The 17,936-nt window shown below is 44.1% G+C and overlaps 1 protein-coding gene across 1 annotated transcript; it reads left to right on the forward strand.

Annotated features, from left to right (window-relative positions):
• The first annotated feature begins 335 nt into the window (after positions 1–335).
• On the forward strand, positions 336–16,571 carry LOC121872939 (putative inorganic phosphate cotransporter). The gene is made up of 11 exons (XM_042376079.1): positions 336–588; positions 10,871–11,092; positions 11,532–11,734; positions 12,304–12,537; positions 12,738–12,825; positions 13,258–13,481; positions 13,978–14,127; positions 14,647–14,779; positions 14,965–15,206; positions 15,430–15,582; positions 15,803–16,571. The coding sequence occupies exons 2-11, from the start codon at positions 11,011–11,013 to the stop codon at positions 15,869–15,871; spliced, it is 1,578 nt and encodes a 525-aa protein (XP_042232013.1). The 5' UTR covers positions 336–588; positions 10,871–11,010; the 3' UTR covers positions 15,872–16,571.
• Positions 16,572–17,936: the final 1,365 nt, after the last annotated feature.

A 17,936-nucleotide genomic window follows, 5' to 3' on the forward strand; every position in this document is an offset into this window, starting at 1 on the left:
CTTATTGTGCAGCCGCCGCGCTGTACTGAAGGTGCGGTACAGTACCATCATGTTGATGAACTCCGGGCTATTATTATCCTGATAGCATTAAAATTGAAGTTTGATAATTTATATATAAATCTTAAAAATTGCCAATGTTATGAAAAATCTCACTTCCTACAACTATAAAGCATCGTAAAGTTTAATGAATACTTTGCCCAGGGCCAGATACGGATATTTGTTTACTTCGATAGGTATGCCAGTAATCAACTCAAACGATAATATTAGATTACACTATCTACCTCCTTCACCATAGATAAGTTACTGGCTCAGACGTAAACTATCTGTCACTCATGGAAAGCTAGGACATCATTGAGAGTGCAGTAACATTCTCATGGCTGAGGGTTGGTGACCACATTCTTCCGCTCTAAACGTTCTCGGATTATTTTTACCAATCCTCCTAGGTTTTGTATCTTTCTGGAGACTCACTTTTTAATTTAATTCATCATTACGGTGACATAATAAAAATAATATGAGTCGTATTATCAGCTACACCCAGCTTCACGCATCAGTCGGCCACCAGCGTAGGAAGGACCTCCACCACCCAAGGTGATTATGTTAACAATTTCTACGCAAGTCATAATATTTTCAATTCGATTTTTTTCGTGTTTCTAATTTTTGTCTTTGCAGTCTAACCTAACCTAACATAACATAACGTAGCCCAAGGTATAGCCAAGCCTAGCCTCGCCTAGGCAACAGAGAGTAGCTAAGTACTTTTTCTCTCTTTACTTTTTTAAATAGGTGTAGATCTATACACGGTCTGCACCCACCCACAACAACAACAACCATGAGTTTGATATGTGATTACTGCAGGGAGACGTCGGATATGGAGGATATAGGCCTGACTAATGCACAGTTTAGGAAGTTACTAACTGCCGTAAAGCATGATAGCTGTTGCTGGTATTGCCCAGGCTGCATAGTCAAGGTGAATGAAGCAATTGCAAGCCATAAGGGAACGAGTCCTCTAGGGACGAAAATAGATGAAGCTGGAGCCCTGCTGGTTGCCAAACTGGAGCAAGTTGGGAAAGAGATCCTTGCTAAGACTGAGGAAGTAGCCGATAGAATGGAGGTAATTGCTAAGAGGAGTTATTTTGACGTATTAGGAGGGCCACGGGAGGGGGCGGAGAGTAATGCAGGATCAGTACAGGTTCTACAACAGCTTGGGACTTTGAAGAAGTGTGTCGAAGAAATGAAAATTAACGGACCTACTATTAGGGGAGAGGAGGGACACCAAGAACGTCTCCAGCGCAGGAACGATGTAATAGTTTTTGGAGTCCCAGAGAGCCAGGCGGAGGGAACTGTGAGTAAGGAAACACACGATAAGGTGTTGTTTCAAAATATTTGCACAGAGGTTCTGAAGATTCCATCAACCCCTCAGGATGTGAGGAGGCTGGAACAAAAGCAGGGGGCTAAGCCTCGCCCCCTCAGGATCACACTAGTGAGTGAGGAGGAGAAATGGCAGGTTATTCGGCAGGCAAAAAACTTAGCAAGGAGCGAGGCATTTTGGGATGTATTCATTCACCCAGACCGCACGGTAATGCAGAGGGAACAGCACAAGAAGCTCCTGCAGGACTTGAAGCAGAAGAGGGAGGAGTCGAGGAGGAACGGGAACAGGTGTACATGGGTTATACTCAGGGGGAGGGTAGTGGAAACAAGTGTGCTGACACAGGGCCAGGGGGCAGCAGTGCACCCTCCACCCACTCAACCCCCCACCCGGGTGGCGGCACCAGCTCAGCCTACCGGACAGGAGGGGGCGAGCGCCGTGTAAACAATGACATTTCTAACCACACCCTGCAAAATACAGTGTACTTAGCAAATGCTGCAGCTTCTGAGAATGTGGGGGGAGCGGGTTTATTACTAAGAGCAGAGACGTTACCGAGAACAAATTCTGGCTTGAATGTCGTGTACACTAATACTGACACATAAGAACATAAGAACATAAGAATGGAGGAAACTGCAGTGGGCCTATTGGCCCATACTGGGCAGTCCCGTTTACACCCAACCCCTATTGCTCATATGAGCATCCAACCTATGTTTGAAGCAATTCAGCGTATTCGAGTTAATGATGATATTTGGTAACTTGTTCCATTCATCCACTACTCTGTTTCCAAACCAGTGTTTACCTATTTCACGCCTAAATCTAAATTTGTCTAATTTAAAACCATTGTTACGAGTTCGCTCCTGGTTGGATAGTTTGAGTACCTTTGTAATGTCCCCTTTGTTTAGCCCTGCCTTCCACTTATACACCTCTATCAGGTCGCCCCTCGCTCTACGTCTCTCAAGGGAGTGCAGATTAAGATGCTTTAACCTGTCTCTATACTCAAGGTTCCTAATGCCCGGGATTAGTCTTGTCATTCTCCTCTGAATTCTTTCCAAGGATTCTATATCCATTCTGTTCCTTGGTAAGAGAGAGGAGTTTGAAACACTACTAAGAGTACACCAACCAGATATTGTAGGAGTTGTAGAACTGTTGTACAAGAACAGGAGAATCGACCCAGAGGAATGCGAGTTCAGTATTGCTGGATATGACTCATTTACGAACCTATCTCAAGAAACTTGCAAGAGGGGTGTGGTTATCTACGCTAGGCAAGACCTTAGAGCCAGCCAGGCGAGGGTACAGGGAGAGGATGTTTATGAAGAGTCCAAGTGGTGTAAAATTAAATTAAAGGGAGGGGACTTACTTATCGTCGGGTGTATCTACAGATCCCCAAACTGTGGCCCACTAAATCAAAGGAACTTAAGAACCTTAATAAACAACGCGGCGATGCTCAACCCTAGCCACCTCCTTATCATGGGGGACTTTAACTATGGCGACATCGACTGGAGAAACGAGTCCACCCCGAATGACTTGAATAACCCTGCTACTCTTTTTGTAGAAACTCTGAGAGATAATTTTCTGTTCCAACATGTTAGAGACCCGACACATTACAGAGCGGAGCAAACACCCAAGCCACTTGACCTCATCATAACAAACGAGGAGGGTATGGTGGCCAAACTGGAACACCTTGCCCCAGTTGGCAGCAGTCACCATACAGTGTTGTCATTCAGATTTAACGGGTTATTCTCATGTGACCGACATCCACAGAGAAATGGTGGGCACCGCGGGCAAGACGTGTGTTACGAACCCACGGCCTTGCCGGCGGTACACAGGATGCCAAATCCACTGAACATTGCTCGTTAAAGGACCTGTAAAAGAGAGAGTGTGAAGCAACATTGCGGCGAAGAGAAAGGGAAGAGAGATTGTCGACTAAAGGAGGAGAGTTAATAAGACGAAATGCCTTTGATTCCACCCTATCTAATAGTTGGACAGAAGAAGAGCCACCCCAGATATGAGAGCAGTACTCCAAGTTAGGACGAATGAATCCCTTATATACTTGGAGCAACTGCTCAGGAGTGAAGTAGCTGCGGCATCTGTACAGCATTCCCAACTTTCGGGAGGCAGCTTTAGTTATACTAAGGATGTGTGATTTCCAGGACATATTGGAGGAAATGGTGAGGCCTAACATATGTATTTCAGAATTTGGGAGGATGATAGCGTCCTGAAATGTAATTGGTGGGAGATCGTCTACTTTACAAAGTGTAATTGGTAAATATTGAGTTTTGTTACTATTGAACTTAACCAAGTTTGTATCTCCCCATTCAGAGATGCTGCACAGATCAGCGTTGATAGAAGTAATGATATCAGTTCTAGAAACAGATCTAGTTTGAGAGTTAGGAGGACGGGGAAAATGTGAGGAAGAGTGAAGAGTAGAATCATCGGCGTAAGAATGGATAGAATTAGCTGTAGTGTGAAGTAAATCATTGATAAAAAGAAGAGAGTTGGTAAAAGAACAGAACCCTGTGGGACGCCACTACTGGTAGAGAAAGAGCGAGAAATCGATCCCTCGACAACAATTGCCATGGGTCGATTCTCAAGGAAGCTAGAGATGAGAGAACAAAGTGGGGGAGAGAAACCAAAAGGGGAAAGTTTAGTTAGCAAAGACTTGTGCCATACCCTGTCAAATGCTTTGGAGATGTCGAGGGCCACGACAAAAGTTTCCCCATAATCCCTAAGAGAGGATGACCAAAGATGGGTGCAATAGGAGAGCAGATCACCAGTAGATCTCGCCTGGCGAAAGCCATACTGGTGATCCGACAAAAGAGAAAGGCGTTCAAGGTGACGGAGAAAATGGGAGTACAAGATAGTTTCGAAAATCTTAGAGACGGATGAAGTTAGGGCAATGGGGCGATAGTTAGAGGGATTAGAATGGTCACCCTTCTTCGGGATGGGCTGAACCAAGGCATGCTTCCAAGAAGAAGGAAAAGTTTTGGCTTAGAGGCAAAGGCGAAAGAGGCGAGCAAACACAGGGGCCAGGGCTTCAGCACACTCCCTCAGAACACGAGGGGGTATTCCGTCCGGTCCATGCGCCTAACTCACATCCAACCTGGATAACACACCGGCAACCCTGCGAGTGGAGATTATAGGAAAGTGCATAGGTTCAGTAGGAGGTGCAGGGGTAGGAAGGGTAGAGTGGGAATCGTCTAAGGTGGAATTAGAGGAGAATAAGGTGCCAAAGAGGTTGGCTTTCTCAGGGGGAGAGTTGGCTATAGAGTTATTGGGACGGAAGAGGGGAGGAAAAGAAGGCGTGCAGAAGTTGTTACAGATGTTTTTAGCTAAGGACCAGAAGGATTTACTGGAGGAAGAATTAGTCAGGACAGCGGTCTTTCTTTTAATAAAATTCCGCTTGGCCCTACGAAGAATAGCCTTACAACGATTCCTAGAAGTAATGAAAGAAGTGTGGGTAATAGGAGAAAGAGATAGTTTCATAGCTCGATATGTCCTATCTCTCACCCTGCAAGCAAGAGAGCAGGAGCGATCAAACCATGATTGCAATGTGAAAGCTTTGGTAGAAGATGGGATAAATGCACTCATACCGCCCTGTATAACCCCAGCATTGCTGTCAGCACATACTGAGGCATCCCGAGTGGGAAAGCAACATTCATCCCAAGGAAAGTCGGTGAAGAATTCTCGCAAGGATTGCCAGCTTGCCCTCCGATAGTGCCATAGTTGACGTTTAGAGGGGGGTGGGGGAGGTGGTCGTGCCCAGTTTAATTTAATAGAAATAAGGTTGTGATCAGAAGACCCTAAGGGGGCAGAAATTGAGTATGAATAGTGTGAGGGATTAGAGGTAAAACAAAGATCAAGAATGTTAGCAAGTTGATCGTGTCGATCAGGAACGCGTGTAGGGTGTTTGATTATTTGTTCCAAATCATTAAGTAAGGAAAAAGAGAGTGCCTCAGCTCCACCTGGGTCATCCTTTGCAGAGCCAAGCCACTCTCTGTGATGTACATTGAAATCCCCTAGGTAGAGGATCTCGGTGTTGGGGTGTGTGGATAGCAACGACTCATGGTAAGAAGTGAGATAGTCAAAGAGTTCGAAATAGTTGGTAGAGTTGGGAGAACAGTATAGGAAACAAAGAAAAATAGTCACAGTAGGTCGAGATATTTTGAGCGAGATGACATCATAAAGGGGAGATTCAAGATCCGTGAGTAGGGCTATAGGTGTACGTGTATTGCAGTAGGCACATACACCTCCCTTAGAACGGAAGTAGGTATAAAGGTTGTAGTTAGAGACTTGAAAAGGTTTGGGTGAAGCTGCTTTGGTCAGTTGAAGTTCGGGGTTAGAGATCGTGGGAAGAGGTTAATAGATGGTGCTCCACAGAAGAAAAATTGGATCTCAGTCCGCGAATGTTGGAAAAGTGAAGTGTGAAAAAAGCCGATCCTCCAGCAACCGTAGTGGCGTCAGTTGAGGCCCCAGTAGCTTGATGATGATCAGGTCGGCCCTGGGGTCCACAACCTTCCCGACCAGTGGGACCCATCCGAGAAGGCCCCGCTTCAGTATTAATATCAACTGACACAGGAGAATAAAATAGAATGAATAAAACAGATCGAGAATGAGTACGGTTTTAGTTGTGGTGTTGTCAACAGTAAGAGACAGTTGAGACCCTGCAATTGTGTGTAAATGAGGCAGAAAGAAAGATGAGCAACCTGGGACTTGGTCACAATTTTCGTGATGCCATATAGCAGCAGGGTCTACCATTAGACAACACATTATGCTTCCAATATCTTCCCAGGCGGTAGTACCTCCCTGTTTGGTAGCTGCTTACTACCTACTACCTAACAATTGCTCAAGGTATTGGATATTTGGACCCATATTCTGGAACGGGGTGGTAATATCGCCATATTTACCTAGATTTTGCCAAGGCTTTCAACAGTGTACCCCACGAAAGGCTGAAAATCAAACTGGAAGGGTACGGAATTCGGGGAAATGTCCTAGCGTGGATAGAAGACTTTCTACATGACCGCAAGCAGTGTGTGGTGATTAATGGCACGAAATCGTCATCTGTACCTGTCACAAGTGGGGTACCACAGGGCAGTGTATTGGGCCCGCTGTTGTTTGTTTGTTTCATAAATGACATACCTGACGTTGTACACTCCTCCATACAAATGTTTGCCGATGACGCCAAGTTATTTCGGGAAATTAAGAACCATGCGGACTGTGAAGAGCTGCAGAAGGACCTCTGTGGCCTCCAAGAATGGTCGAAGAAATGGCTGCTGAGATTCAATGTCACGAAGTGTAAGAGGATGCACCTGGGGCGTACCAACGGTAAGGAGGCGTATCATGTGTCCCAACGGGATGAAGAGACTGCACTAGTTGAGACTGTGTGTGAGAAGGACCTAGGTGTGGATGTTGACAATGAGCTGAAGTTCTCGGGCCATTGTGAGAAGAAGATAAATCAGGCAAATAAATTATTGGGTCTTATAAGAAGGTCGTTCAGATATCTAGACGGTCTGTCCCTCGTAACGATCTTCAAGAGTGAAGTACTTCCCCATCTGGAGTACTGTCACCCCATCTGGTCCCCGAGATATGCTAGGGACTGTCAGTTGGTTGAAAATGTTCAAAGGAGGGCCACCAGACTGGTGCTTGCACTTCGGCACCTCAGCTACCCTGAGAGATTGGAGCGCCTGAACTTGCCTAGCTTATACTACAGACGGGCAAGGGGGGGGATCTAGTTGAGGTGTTTAAGCATCTCAGGGGGCACTACTCAGTAGTGTCCTTACTTGGAGCTGGCGAACGCTCGCCCCACAAGGGGTCACAGCTCAAGATTGAAGAAGCCGCAAGTCCAGAAAACCGTGAGGGCAAACTTTTTCGGAGTGAAGGTTGTAAACTCTTGGAACAATCTACCAGAGAGTGTTGTGACGGCACCGAGTGTGAGCTCTTTCAAGACAAGACTTGACCAACACTGGAGCGGGTTCAGGTACATTCAGGAGCCGGTGCATGCCCAGTATTTGCCAACAGTGCGTGACAGAGACGTGACCGATCGCCCGGGCGGCTAGGGAGCCGATCTTTTGGTGAAGATAAATGAAAAGAGACGTGACCGATCGCCCAAGCGGCTAACAAGCCGATCAGTGGCGAAGAGGGTAAAAGGTAGCCTAACCTAACGTAAACCTAGCTTAACCTGACTGACCCTAGAGTAGTCTCATAAATGTTGTAGCATAGACAACGTTTATTTATTTGTTAGGAACATTAGCTGGGAAACTTAGAAGTCAGATGGTTGCACCCTCTTCTTGGAGGTCCGCTGAGGTCACAAACTTCATATTAGACATTATTATGAAGGAAACCCTCATTTTATTTGTGAAATTTAAAGGGATGTTTTTAAATGACAAGAAGGTGAATCCAGGTATTTCACCGGACTGAAAATACGAAACTAATTCAGTTTAACGCTGTTTCTTCCCCGAACAAAATAGAACTAATAAAATATCTCGTCTTTCCTATATTAAGTGCGTTAATATATTTTGTATCCTTCATATAAAAGCCGAAATTAGCTTGTCAATTTTTTTTTGAGATAACAGGTGCAAGGGATTATTATTTTTTTTTTACAGGTATTAGCCCACCCGGACACAGGTCACTGGCCCACATCGGGGCCTGGGGGCGAAAATGGAATAATAATAATTTATAATTAATTAAATTTATATAAAAAATAATAAAATATAATAACAATAATAATGACAACAGTGTAATAATAATAATAATAATAATAATAATAATAATAATAATAATAATAATGAAATACAAAAATGAAAAGAAAAGATAAAAAGTGAGAAACAATATATGTATGTTGTGTTGTTAATAGTAAGAGAAACAATTGAGACCCTGCAATTGTGTGTAAATGAGGCAGAAAGTCAAATTATCAACCTGGGACTTGGTCACAATTTTCGTGATGCCATATGGCAGCAGTTAAGTTTAAGTTTATTCAAGGCTGCAGTAAATTCGACTCTGATCTCTTTTCTTCTCTCACATTGTCACCATTTGGTTGTTTATCCCATACTCCTACAATCATTCTCTCAATCTCTTCAATTATTTTTAAAATCCATGTTGAGGATGGTTCAGCTTAGCCAAACCATTATGCGAGAAAAGTTATCTCTCCGTTTCTCATTCTCTCCCTATCTATCTCTCATTCTCTGTCTCTCCCTATTTTCTATTTCTCTCTCTCTCTTTCTTATCTCTTTCTATGTAACGCATGTGGAGGTCGGACTCACAACCTACCGAAAATTTACATGAGTAATTGAGGTTATCAATTTGGTTCTACTTCACTCTCTCGCCTTTTATCAGTCCTCGTGTTGATATTGACAACCATGAGTACTGACCCTAGATAAGCACACCGACAAGCCTACCTGTATACTTGGGTAAGGATATACTGTACATGTAAGGTCCTTTGGAATGCAGGTGCTTTAGTGGGATCACCTGATGATTTATTTTAATAATAGTAATAATAATGATCATGGCGATGATGGTAATAATAATATCAATATCATTGTTATTATTATTATATTTTCGCCCCCCAGGCCCTGATGTAGGTCAGTGACCTGTGCCCGGGTTGGTTAATCTCCTCAAAAAAAATGGGGGGGGGGGTAATTATATAGGACTAACCCGAGAGCGAAATTGATTGAAAACAATTATAAAAACGCCAGATTTTCACTGTTATATTACAGTGGACATTGTTGTAGTTTTTGGAAATATGCTAAAAAACTTATATTATTCAAATAAACGTTACTTAACATTTGTGGGTATGAAGAACAGACCTAACCAAACAAACCTACCTAACCTTACCTAAATTCCTTACAGCACCCAGGACTCCCAGGTATATTAAACAGAAAGCACTTTCGATAATATGGTAAAATTTGAGGCATTTTCTGGACGTGACATGATACGGCCGCATCGGCGTTACATAGCCCTGTCGGCGGTGTGATTTATTGTAATGGCGGGAAAGGTCGAGCCACGGCGTTGAGGAAGTAATGAAAAAAAAAAATTCCGGTGTGAAAGTACAGGAATTCCCGCAGTGTGGACAGTCTCTATTTAAATGAACACTCCCGTGGTCTTTGAACATTTGAAGGGACCCGTTGTCTTTATCCCTAAATTCGCAAATTACGTACATGCAACAGCCTTCACACGACATGCTGAAAAACAAACTGCCCCGGGCGTGGTAAAACTAGCGCCTTAGCTATGGGCGACCTCATTACCGCCCACAATACAAATTAATCCTCGCCTAGGCGCCTAATTATCTATGAAACGAAGAATTTCCACAATAAATGATTATCATCATATGAGAACTCACTGATGAAAATATTGCAAGAAAATAAACTAATAAAAATAACTCGTCCGCGGGTTAGTCCTATAGATTAAGCACAACTTTTTTTTTAAATTATAAATATTTTTCAGTTGTATTATTTTTTTTATTTTTCTATACGGTCATAAATCACCTGTAGTGAGCACGGCATGGAGGATGAAGGAAATTGCCTGGTAAAACACGGTGAAAAACTGATCATATGACCCTAAAATGAAGTCTCCAAGTGATTTTTGTACGTGAAAAAATTGTTAACCATAAACACAACTCGGAAAAGTTTGCCGTATCAGTGAGTGTTGCTGCTTAGTTTGTTTACAACCGACTGAGAGTACTCTTAAGTCCACATAAAACGTAAAATTACACCATGACACTTCAACCAAGTTGCTTCATGGTTACAAGATATCAAAATAAGTACTTTCTGATTTATATGGCGGGTGTTTGGGAGGTGGAGCTAGGAAGATAGGTAAGGTTAGGTAGGTTTCTCTGGTTGGTTAGGTCAGGTTCTATTAGGTAAGAACATCTGTGGGAAAAATGAACGAAATTGAACAACGCCCTCTGGTGTTAGTCGTCATCTCTAGGATTACCGAAAATTCACCCAACCATAAGCTTCTTTCACATGGGGATTAACTGCCCTAACGTTATCTAAGGGATTAAGGTTAGGTAAGGTTCACTAATGTCATATTATTTTAAATGTTAGGTAAGGTCGGCTTTAGAGACGTAATTAGGTTAGCGTTAGGGTGATTAACCTTCAGGTGAAATATACTGCAGAGGAGAGAGAAAATGCTGTGAAACAGGGATAAGAGAGAGAGAGAGAGAGAGAGAGAGAGAGAGAGAGAGAGAGAGAGAGAGATTCAATGATGAAAGGTCGCCAGTACCTCCAGATCACTTAACAGAGTACAGTACTTGTACCTAATTTTACAGTTGGGAAAAAATGAAAGCGGTTGCGCATAGTATCCGGAAAAGGACTCGGTCTACGGGACACAACTTTTAACATTTCATCAAAGTTCCAACTCTTCCAAACTGGCTTAAATGTTATTAAAGATTTTCGTGTTACATAAGAATGAGGAATATTGAGGAAACAGCCTAATCTAACCTAACTTAACCTTACCTATCCTCATGAGAAAAAGTTGAAGACAAAAGCCTAGTGTTATTATTTCATCTTGCAGTCTTGGCAATAAGCAGTAAGAGCTGGGACCAACTTCGTCATCTGGCCACTGTACACAGTAATCCCCTTGAGAGTACTTTAAGGACAGGAGCAAGGACGTAGGATCTGCGTGTTCAACAGAAAGACCAGGTGGATTGGGGGATGATGTCCTCAATAGAGGACCTCGTAGTGACGAAGGCGGAGTACCGTCAGGAACTGGTAGAGGACCACCAACATGTTCCAAGTAATACACATCATGTTGTCGGGTTTTTTATTGCAAATTTGTATATTTTTCATACGTGAAGTAGGCACATAAGATAACACAGCTAAGACTCAGAAGAATGAATACATGGAAACAGTAAAAAATATTTTAATAGATTGACAGATCTAGTAGCATCCCATCCCTCAGCCCACCCCACCTTCACCCCTCTACCATAACTCCCCTCCCCCACCTAACCCTTCCACCATATCTCACCACCCGCACACTTCACCTCCCACACATTTCACCTCCCACACATTTCACCTCCCTCACATTTCACCACCCTCACACTTCACCACCCCCACACTTCACCACCCCCACACTTCACCACCCCCACACTTCACCACCCCCACAACTTACCAACCCCACACCTCACCACCCCCACACTTCATCTCCCCCATACGCCTCTTCTTTCTCCACCCAGGACCGAAGATTCTCTGGGGTGCTCGTCATACTCTCGCTCTCTTGGGATTTCTTGGATTCGCCGTGGTGTACGCGATGAGGGTGAATCTCTCCGTGGCGATAGTGGCTATGGTCAAACCTCAACCTCATGACAACACCAGCGACCATGATGGAGATGTGTGTCCCTTTCCAGACGACTATGACCCAGATGAGAGTGATAATGAGGTTAGGGTTCACGTGTTCCCCCGTGTCGTCAGTTGTCATGGGTTGTAGTGTGTACATCCTTCTTTCCTCACACAGCCAAACTGTGGAATGCTCTGCCGCCTTCTGTGTTTCCATACTCATACAATCTGTCTCGCTTCAAATACCTGATTTTCCGGCATCTTCGTGGTACAGATTAATATCGTCTTTTTCCCTTCTATTTAAAATTTCTTTTTATTCATATCTTTTGGCCCCTAGGTTCCGATGTGGGTTGACCTGTGCCCGGGTGGACTATTTCCTGTAAAGAAAAGTCATACACTCTGCCCTATGTGACATTTGTTTTAAATGTGATTTTGTGTTGTCATATTTTAAAAGATGGAGAAGGAAAGAGAGGTTGCTATGTACTGTCATAGGTCGAAAGAGAGATGTGTTATGTAATGTCATGTTTCCTATGTTTAGAGAGAGAGAGAGAGAGAGAGAGAGAGAGAGAGAATATAAGTTAATATAACAAAACACAACACACACCCAAACTTCAAGGAACATCGATACCCTTTAGAAAATCAAATGTAATAAATTTACGTTACCTTCTACAGGGCGGCGATTTCGACTGGAATGGAGACACACAAGGCTTAGTTCTGGGTTCGTTCTTCTATGGTTATGCGGTGACGAACCTAATGGGTGGACGGGCGGCGGAGTACGTGGGCCCCAAGCTGGTGTACGGTATGGGGGTCCTCCTGACGTCTCTGTTCACCATCTTGTCTCCCATATGTGCCGAGTTCTCCGCTCCGCTCTTCATTACGCTTAGGATATTCGAAGGATTCACCGAGGTAGGATGATGAGTCTTAAGAGGTCCTGGAAGATGTAGAAGGATAATTAGGATTTCATGAGGGAGAGATCTAGTATGTACGAGGATGACGCAACCTGTATTTGTACATGTAGGGATACCTGTACTAATAAAAACACCTGTAATGAATGTAAACTGTACCATTGTTTGTAATTTAATTAGGTTATACATCGTGTGTGACAGGGAGTGACCTTCCCGGCTATGAGTTTCATGCTGGCCAGCTGGGTGCCGCCCAACGAGCGAGCCAAACTCTCTAGTCTAGTGTACGCTGGTATGTCTCCACCACCACCACTATCACCACCACCAACAATAACAACTCCCATCGTCACCACCACCAACAACACCTTCCACCACCATATGTTCATCACTCCCAGGTGCCTCCTTTCCACCCTTTTCTCTACAGCATCTCACTTATTTTAAATTACCTGAAGGTCGGCCAGCACGCACGCACGCACGCACACACGCACACACACGCACACACACGCACACGCACACACACACACAATTTTAATTAACCATAGAGTTTTATATCTTATTATTTTTTATTGTTGATGTAAGTGTCAGTAATAACTTTATAACAAAGCTTAATTAACTTGTAGTGCATTAATGTGTGATATACTCTATCTTTTCTATAGATTAATAATCATAAGATACTGTCAACGAGCATTAATTTACTTATATCTTGAGGAAATTATCTGCGCAGGTGCACAGTTTGGGACGGTGGTAACGCTGACCGCTAGCGGGTGGATGTGTGACTCTGACTTCTTGGGGGGCTGGCCTTCTGTATTCTACGTCTTTGGTGGTCTAGGAGTTATCTGGAGCATTGCTTGGTTCTGCCTGGCGTATAATCACCCTCAGCTTCATCCAAGAATCTCTGAAGAGGAGAAACATTACATTTTACACTACTGTGGCAATAAAAGAACCAAGGTATTGTCTAGTGTACAAGATTTACATAGTTACTCCTGGAAATGTTGACCTTTTTTTAACATTCAGTTTTCTTTCATCTGGTGGACTGTACACCGGTTCATTGAGTCAGTAATCATATTACTCAATATAGTTTTGTTATTAAGTATTTTTTTTATTTTAAGTTGTGAGCGTCACGGTATCAGGGCGGTTAAAGTTAGGCTACGTTCTAGTTGTCAGTGTTTTGATATCGTAACTATTTTCTCCTTGTTATAGGCGAAGTGATTATGTTAAGACGGTAAAGGTAACATAACAATAACTAACAATTAATTATTTGTCTTCAACTCAAGTTGATATCGTTCCAAAATCATAAATGACATAGGTTAGCATTTGGATGGTTCAACTTCAAGCGAAATAAACTTGGGTGCTTAATCTTTGGTGATTCGTGCTACACTTTAAATGTTTTATGATGTACTGGATTCCTGAGTGAGATGAGGAATGTTTACTTAATGGTCACCAGCCAGTAGTGTTGCCGTGGAAGGCGATACTGACATCGATGCCGGTGTGGGCTGCGGTGATGGGTCACTTGGGCAGCAACTGGGGCTTCTACACGCTCTTGACGGAGCTCCCCACCTACCTCAGCAACATCCAGCACTTTGACATGAAGAGTGTGAGTGTTGATGTAACGTTCGTTAAGACTTGTAGGTACCTCCAGCTAACTCCTGCTGGTGCCTCCAGCTAACTCCTGTTGGTGCCTCCAGCTAACTCCTGTAGGTGTCTCCAGCTAACTCCTGTAGGTGCCTCCAGCTAACTCCTCTTGGTGTCTCCAGCTAACTCCTGTAGGTGCCTCCGGCTAACTCCTGTAGGTACCTCCAGCTAACTCCCGTAGGCACCTCCAGCTAACTCCCGTAGGCACCTCCAGCTAACTCCCGTAGGCACCTCCAGCTAACTCCCGTAGGTACCTCCACCTAGCTCCCGTAGGTACCTCCAGCTAACACCTGTAGGTGTCTCCAGCTAGCACCTGTAGATGTCTCCAGCTAGTACCTGTAAGTGCCCCCAGATAATGCCTGAAAGGTTCTGCCACAAATATACAGTACAGTGCTTTGAGTGACATTAACCCCTGGACTCGTTAAGATTAACTACAAACACACAGCCAGCTCGCGAGTGACCAAGTGTTCCTCACCTACAGAACGGGATAAGGTCCGGGTTGCCGTACCTGTGTAACTGGCTCTTCAGTATCATCTACAGTAACCTCATGGACTGGCTCCTGGTTACCAAGAGACTCTCCATCCTCGCCGTCAGAAAGATCTCCAACATCATAGGTGAGGAAAGACAAAAATCCACGCGTATCCGGGTATGACTGTAAATCCCACCTGTGTACGGGCGTGAAATTATATTGTACACGTACTGTGTGTGTGTGTGTGTGTGTGTACTAGGGAGTGCTGGAAGCGTCGTCATCATACTCCAGCTGTAAACACAACACCCGTTCTCTTGTATTCGTTAACAGGAATATATGGACCAATGGTAGGCATGATTGCCATGTGTTTCGTCAACTGCAACTCCGTGTTAGCCATGGTGGTGCTCTGTCTGGCCGTGGGCATGAACGGGGCCATCTTCAGTGGGTATATGTGTTCCCACCAAGACCTCTCCCCTAACTTGGCTGGGACTCTGATGGGTATCACCAACACTGTCGCTACACTGCCGGGTTTCATTAGTCCCTCGGTTACAGGAGCCTTGACTGATGGTAACGTAAGTACTCTCTCTCTCTCTCTCTCTCTCTCAGTTTGTCCAGAAATTTCATGGACGTATGAGACGAACACAATCTGAATATACAAACCTAGGGCGACTCAACTTAACCTAACCAAATAATCTCGAGTCCTTTACACACCCTCACTCTAGCCTAAGAACCCCTCCCCCCCCACACACACTCTCTCCCTCACTCCCCCTTATATTCCCCCACTCTCCTTCTCAGCAAACCTTGAGTGCCTGGAGGACTGTGTTTATCATCGCTTCTGTCATCTATTTCATCTGCAACACCTTCTACCTCGTGTTCATCTCTGCCGACGTCCAACCATGGAACGACCCGACCCCTACCACGAAGGAGGGGGAGGGTGAGGGTGAAATGGTTAGTGATGGCGAGTGTTATTGGATTTATTTTATTATTATTATTATTATTTACACTATTTTTTTGCTTGTCGTTTGTTGCCATTTTATTCGTCTATGGGAGAAATCTTTCTTTCTCTTTTATCTTCATATTCTCTGTCTCCTCTTTATTTCTGTCTGTCTGTTTCTGAATCTTTCTCTCTGTTTAATTACAATGACACTAAATTATTCTCGTTCGGCAGGTGATAAAAATACGAGGTACTGAGGAGTTAGTTACCAGCACCTCAACAGTCACGACGCAGCCTGCCTGAGTTCCCGCGTTTTCAGTATCCGTCAAGGCACATCAACAAGAGTTTCCCGCGTTTTCAGAACCCAAAACAAACATAAATTCCCATTTCAGTTGATCATTCAGAGGAAGTATTTCAGAGCATACTATAAGACTCGCTATTCTGACCGTCAAGCATTAAAACATTGGACTATTTAGGAACATTAGCCGGTAAACACGATAGCGTCCCTCGAAGCATAGAAGTTTCATAACCCTGACTTCCAATAACCTGAGTTGGGTTCTTCCAATGATTTTTACGTTAGTGTTTTATCATAATAAAAGTTTGAGAATAATAGGACTACATGTTCTTATATCTCAGGTAAAGAAAGAAAATGTAATCAAAGAATCGTAAACGAAGGTGTAACCGCTTCAAAATTTCAACGCGCCCTCCGTATACCTCGTTATTAACTACGGATTGTGCTGAAGAGAAAAAATATATTTACCCATCGTCTTTAAATTAGAATTCTGAGGATAAGAATGATTTTGACTAAAGAATGGTGATGTGTATTAATAATTTGTTTTATTGATGGATAAGTTACATGTTGCTTAATTGATGGATAAGTTATATGTTAAACAGGTAAATTTGGCAGTGTTCACGCCACATACAGGTGATCGTAACTGAGAACTGTTTTCTATGAATATTTATTTTATCAACTACATATTTAGAAAATAAAACTGAATATTCATTTCTTGTTTTGTTACTGGAACCTAAAGGTGTGTACTAGGCTTAACTTGACTTAACCTAACCTAACCTAACCCACGTCTGAAATGGTTGGGATGTAAGCAGACAATTACACCGAGCTGAGAAGTCCGTGGCTGAAGCAAACAAGTCCACAACGTCCGTGGCCAAGTCGTCCTTGATTACAATGTCCGGTTCGTGACATACCAACTGCAGAGTCCAGAGAGGAGGGAACCAGACCAAGACTCTTTTTAACATGTCCCAGAGTTGAAAGTCATCGTCTCCTTCACATACTTTTAAAAACCATTCTTGTGCTTGTGTGGAGGTACTTCACAGTGCAACTAACCAGCCAATTATGTAGCCAGCTAAACAGCCAATCCGCATTTGAGCCAACCAACTAACTCGCCAGGCACCATGATAGCCAACCAGCAGGACAGCCAGGCATCAAGCCAGCCAACCAACCAGCCAGCCAGGCATCAAGCCAGCCAACCAACCAGCCAGCGAGGCATCGAGCCAGCCAACCAACCAGCCAGCGAGGCATCGAGCCAGCCAGCCTCGCTTGTGCCTTACACTTGCGAGGTGTTGTGGTGCCTGCTACTGAGCACCCCATTTACACCTGAACACTCACACCCCAGCTAGTAATTACAGGTATACCAACCCCGCTGTAGTGGTCACCTGTCCCAACACCCCTTCCACTACACCACCCCGCTGTCCACACGTTAACCCCCTCCAGACGACGGATTCATTTCTTTGATGGGTCGAGGTGTAGTCTAGGCTCGTATAAACACAGATGACGGCAGGTTTTAACAGGTAGGCGGTGGTGGTTAGTGGTACAGCTCTGTCGTAAAAATTCAATCGTCGACGACCTCTGGACCTCTGGGTGGCGGCTCTCACTAGGGTGGTACAGCTGGGGGCGGGACGAGGCTGTGATTCCTGCCACGTTATCTCCGGGGTAATTACACAGTGTGGGCGCCCGAGCACGTCACGGGTACTCACCTACGCCCACGCCCATACCACACGCACATCAACCACCACCCACCCCCCTTCGTCGACCAGTTGTATCCCCATCTTGGTTTTACCTGTACTAAATGTACCTGTATTTACCTGTACCTATATCTATACCCTTTAATATATTCACGTACCCATCGTGTCTGTACCGAAGTGTAGCTGTACCGAACTGTATCCATATGTACTTCTGCCTATCTGTTCCTTATATATGTGTGTGCCTGTTGATTACCTGTACCTGAGTGTAGGTGTGCCGGGTGATATCTCTCCTGTCTGGGTATATTACCTCGTTAGCTGCTCTCCTCACGTTTAATAGCCTACAGTAATGCACGTGTATGTGTGGTGGAAGGTTGGGCTACACACACAC

This window comes from Homarus americanus, unplaced genomic scaffold (genome assembly GCF_018991925.1).
Source record: "Homarus americanus isolate GMGI-L3 unplaced genomic scaffold, GMGI_Hamer_2.0 scaffold11022, whole genome shotgun sequence".
Lineage (NCBI taxonomy): Eukaryota > Metazoa > Arthropoda > Malacostraca > Decapoda > Nephropidae > Homarus > Homarus americanus.

Excerpts from the sequence above, each read along its gene's own strand:
- LOC121872939 (XM_042376079.1), top strand. The coding sequence starts at position 11,011 with ATGATGTCCTCAATAGAGGACCTCGTAGTGACGAAGGCGGAGTACCGT. Across the intron at positions 13,482-13,977 it reads GTGGCAATAAAAGAACCAAG|CCAGTAGTGTTGCCGTGGAA; the intron begins GTATTGTCTAGT and ends AATGGTCACCAG. Across the intron at positions 14,780-14,964 it reads AAAGATCTCCAACATCATAG|GAATATATGGACCAATGGTA; the intron begins GTGAGGAAAGAC and ends ATTCGTTAACAG.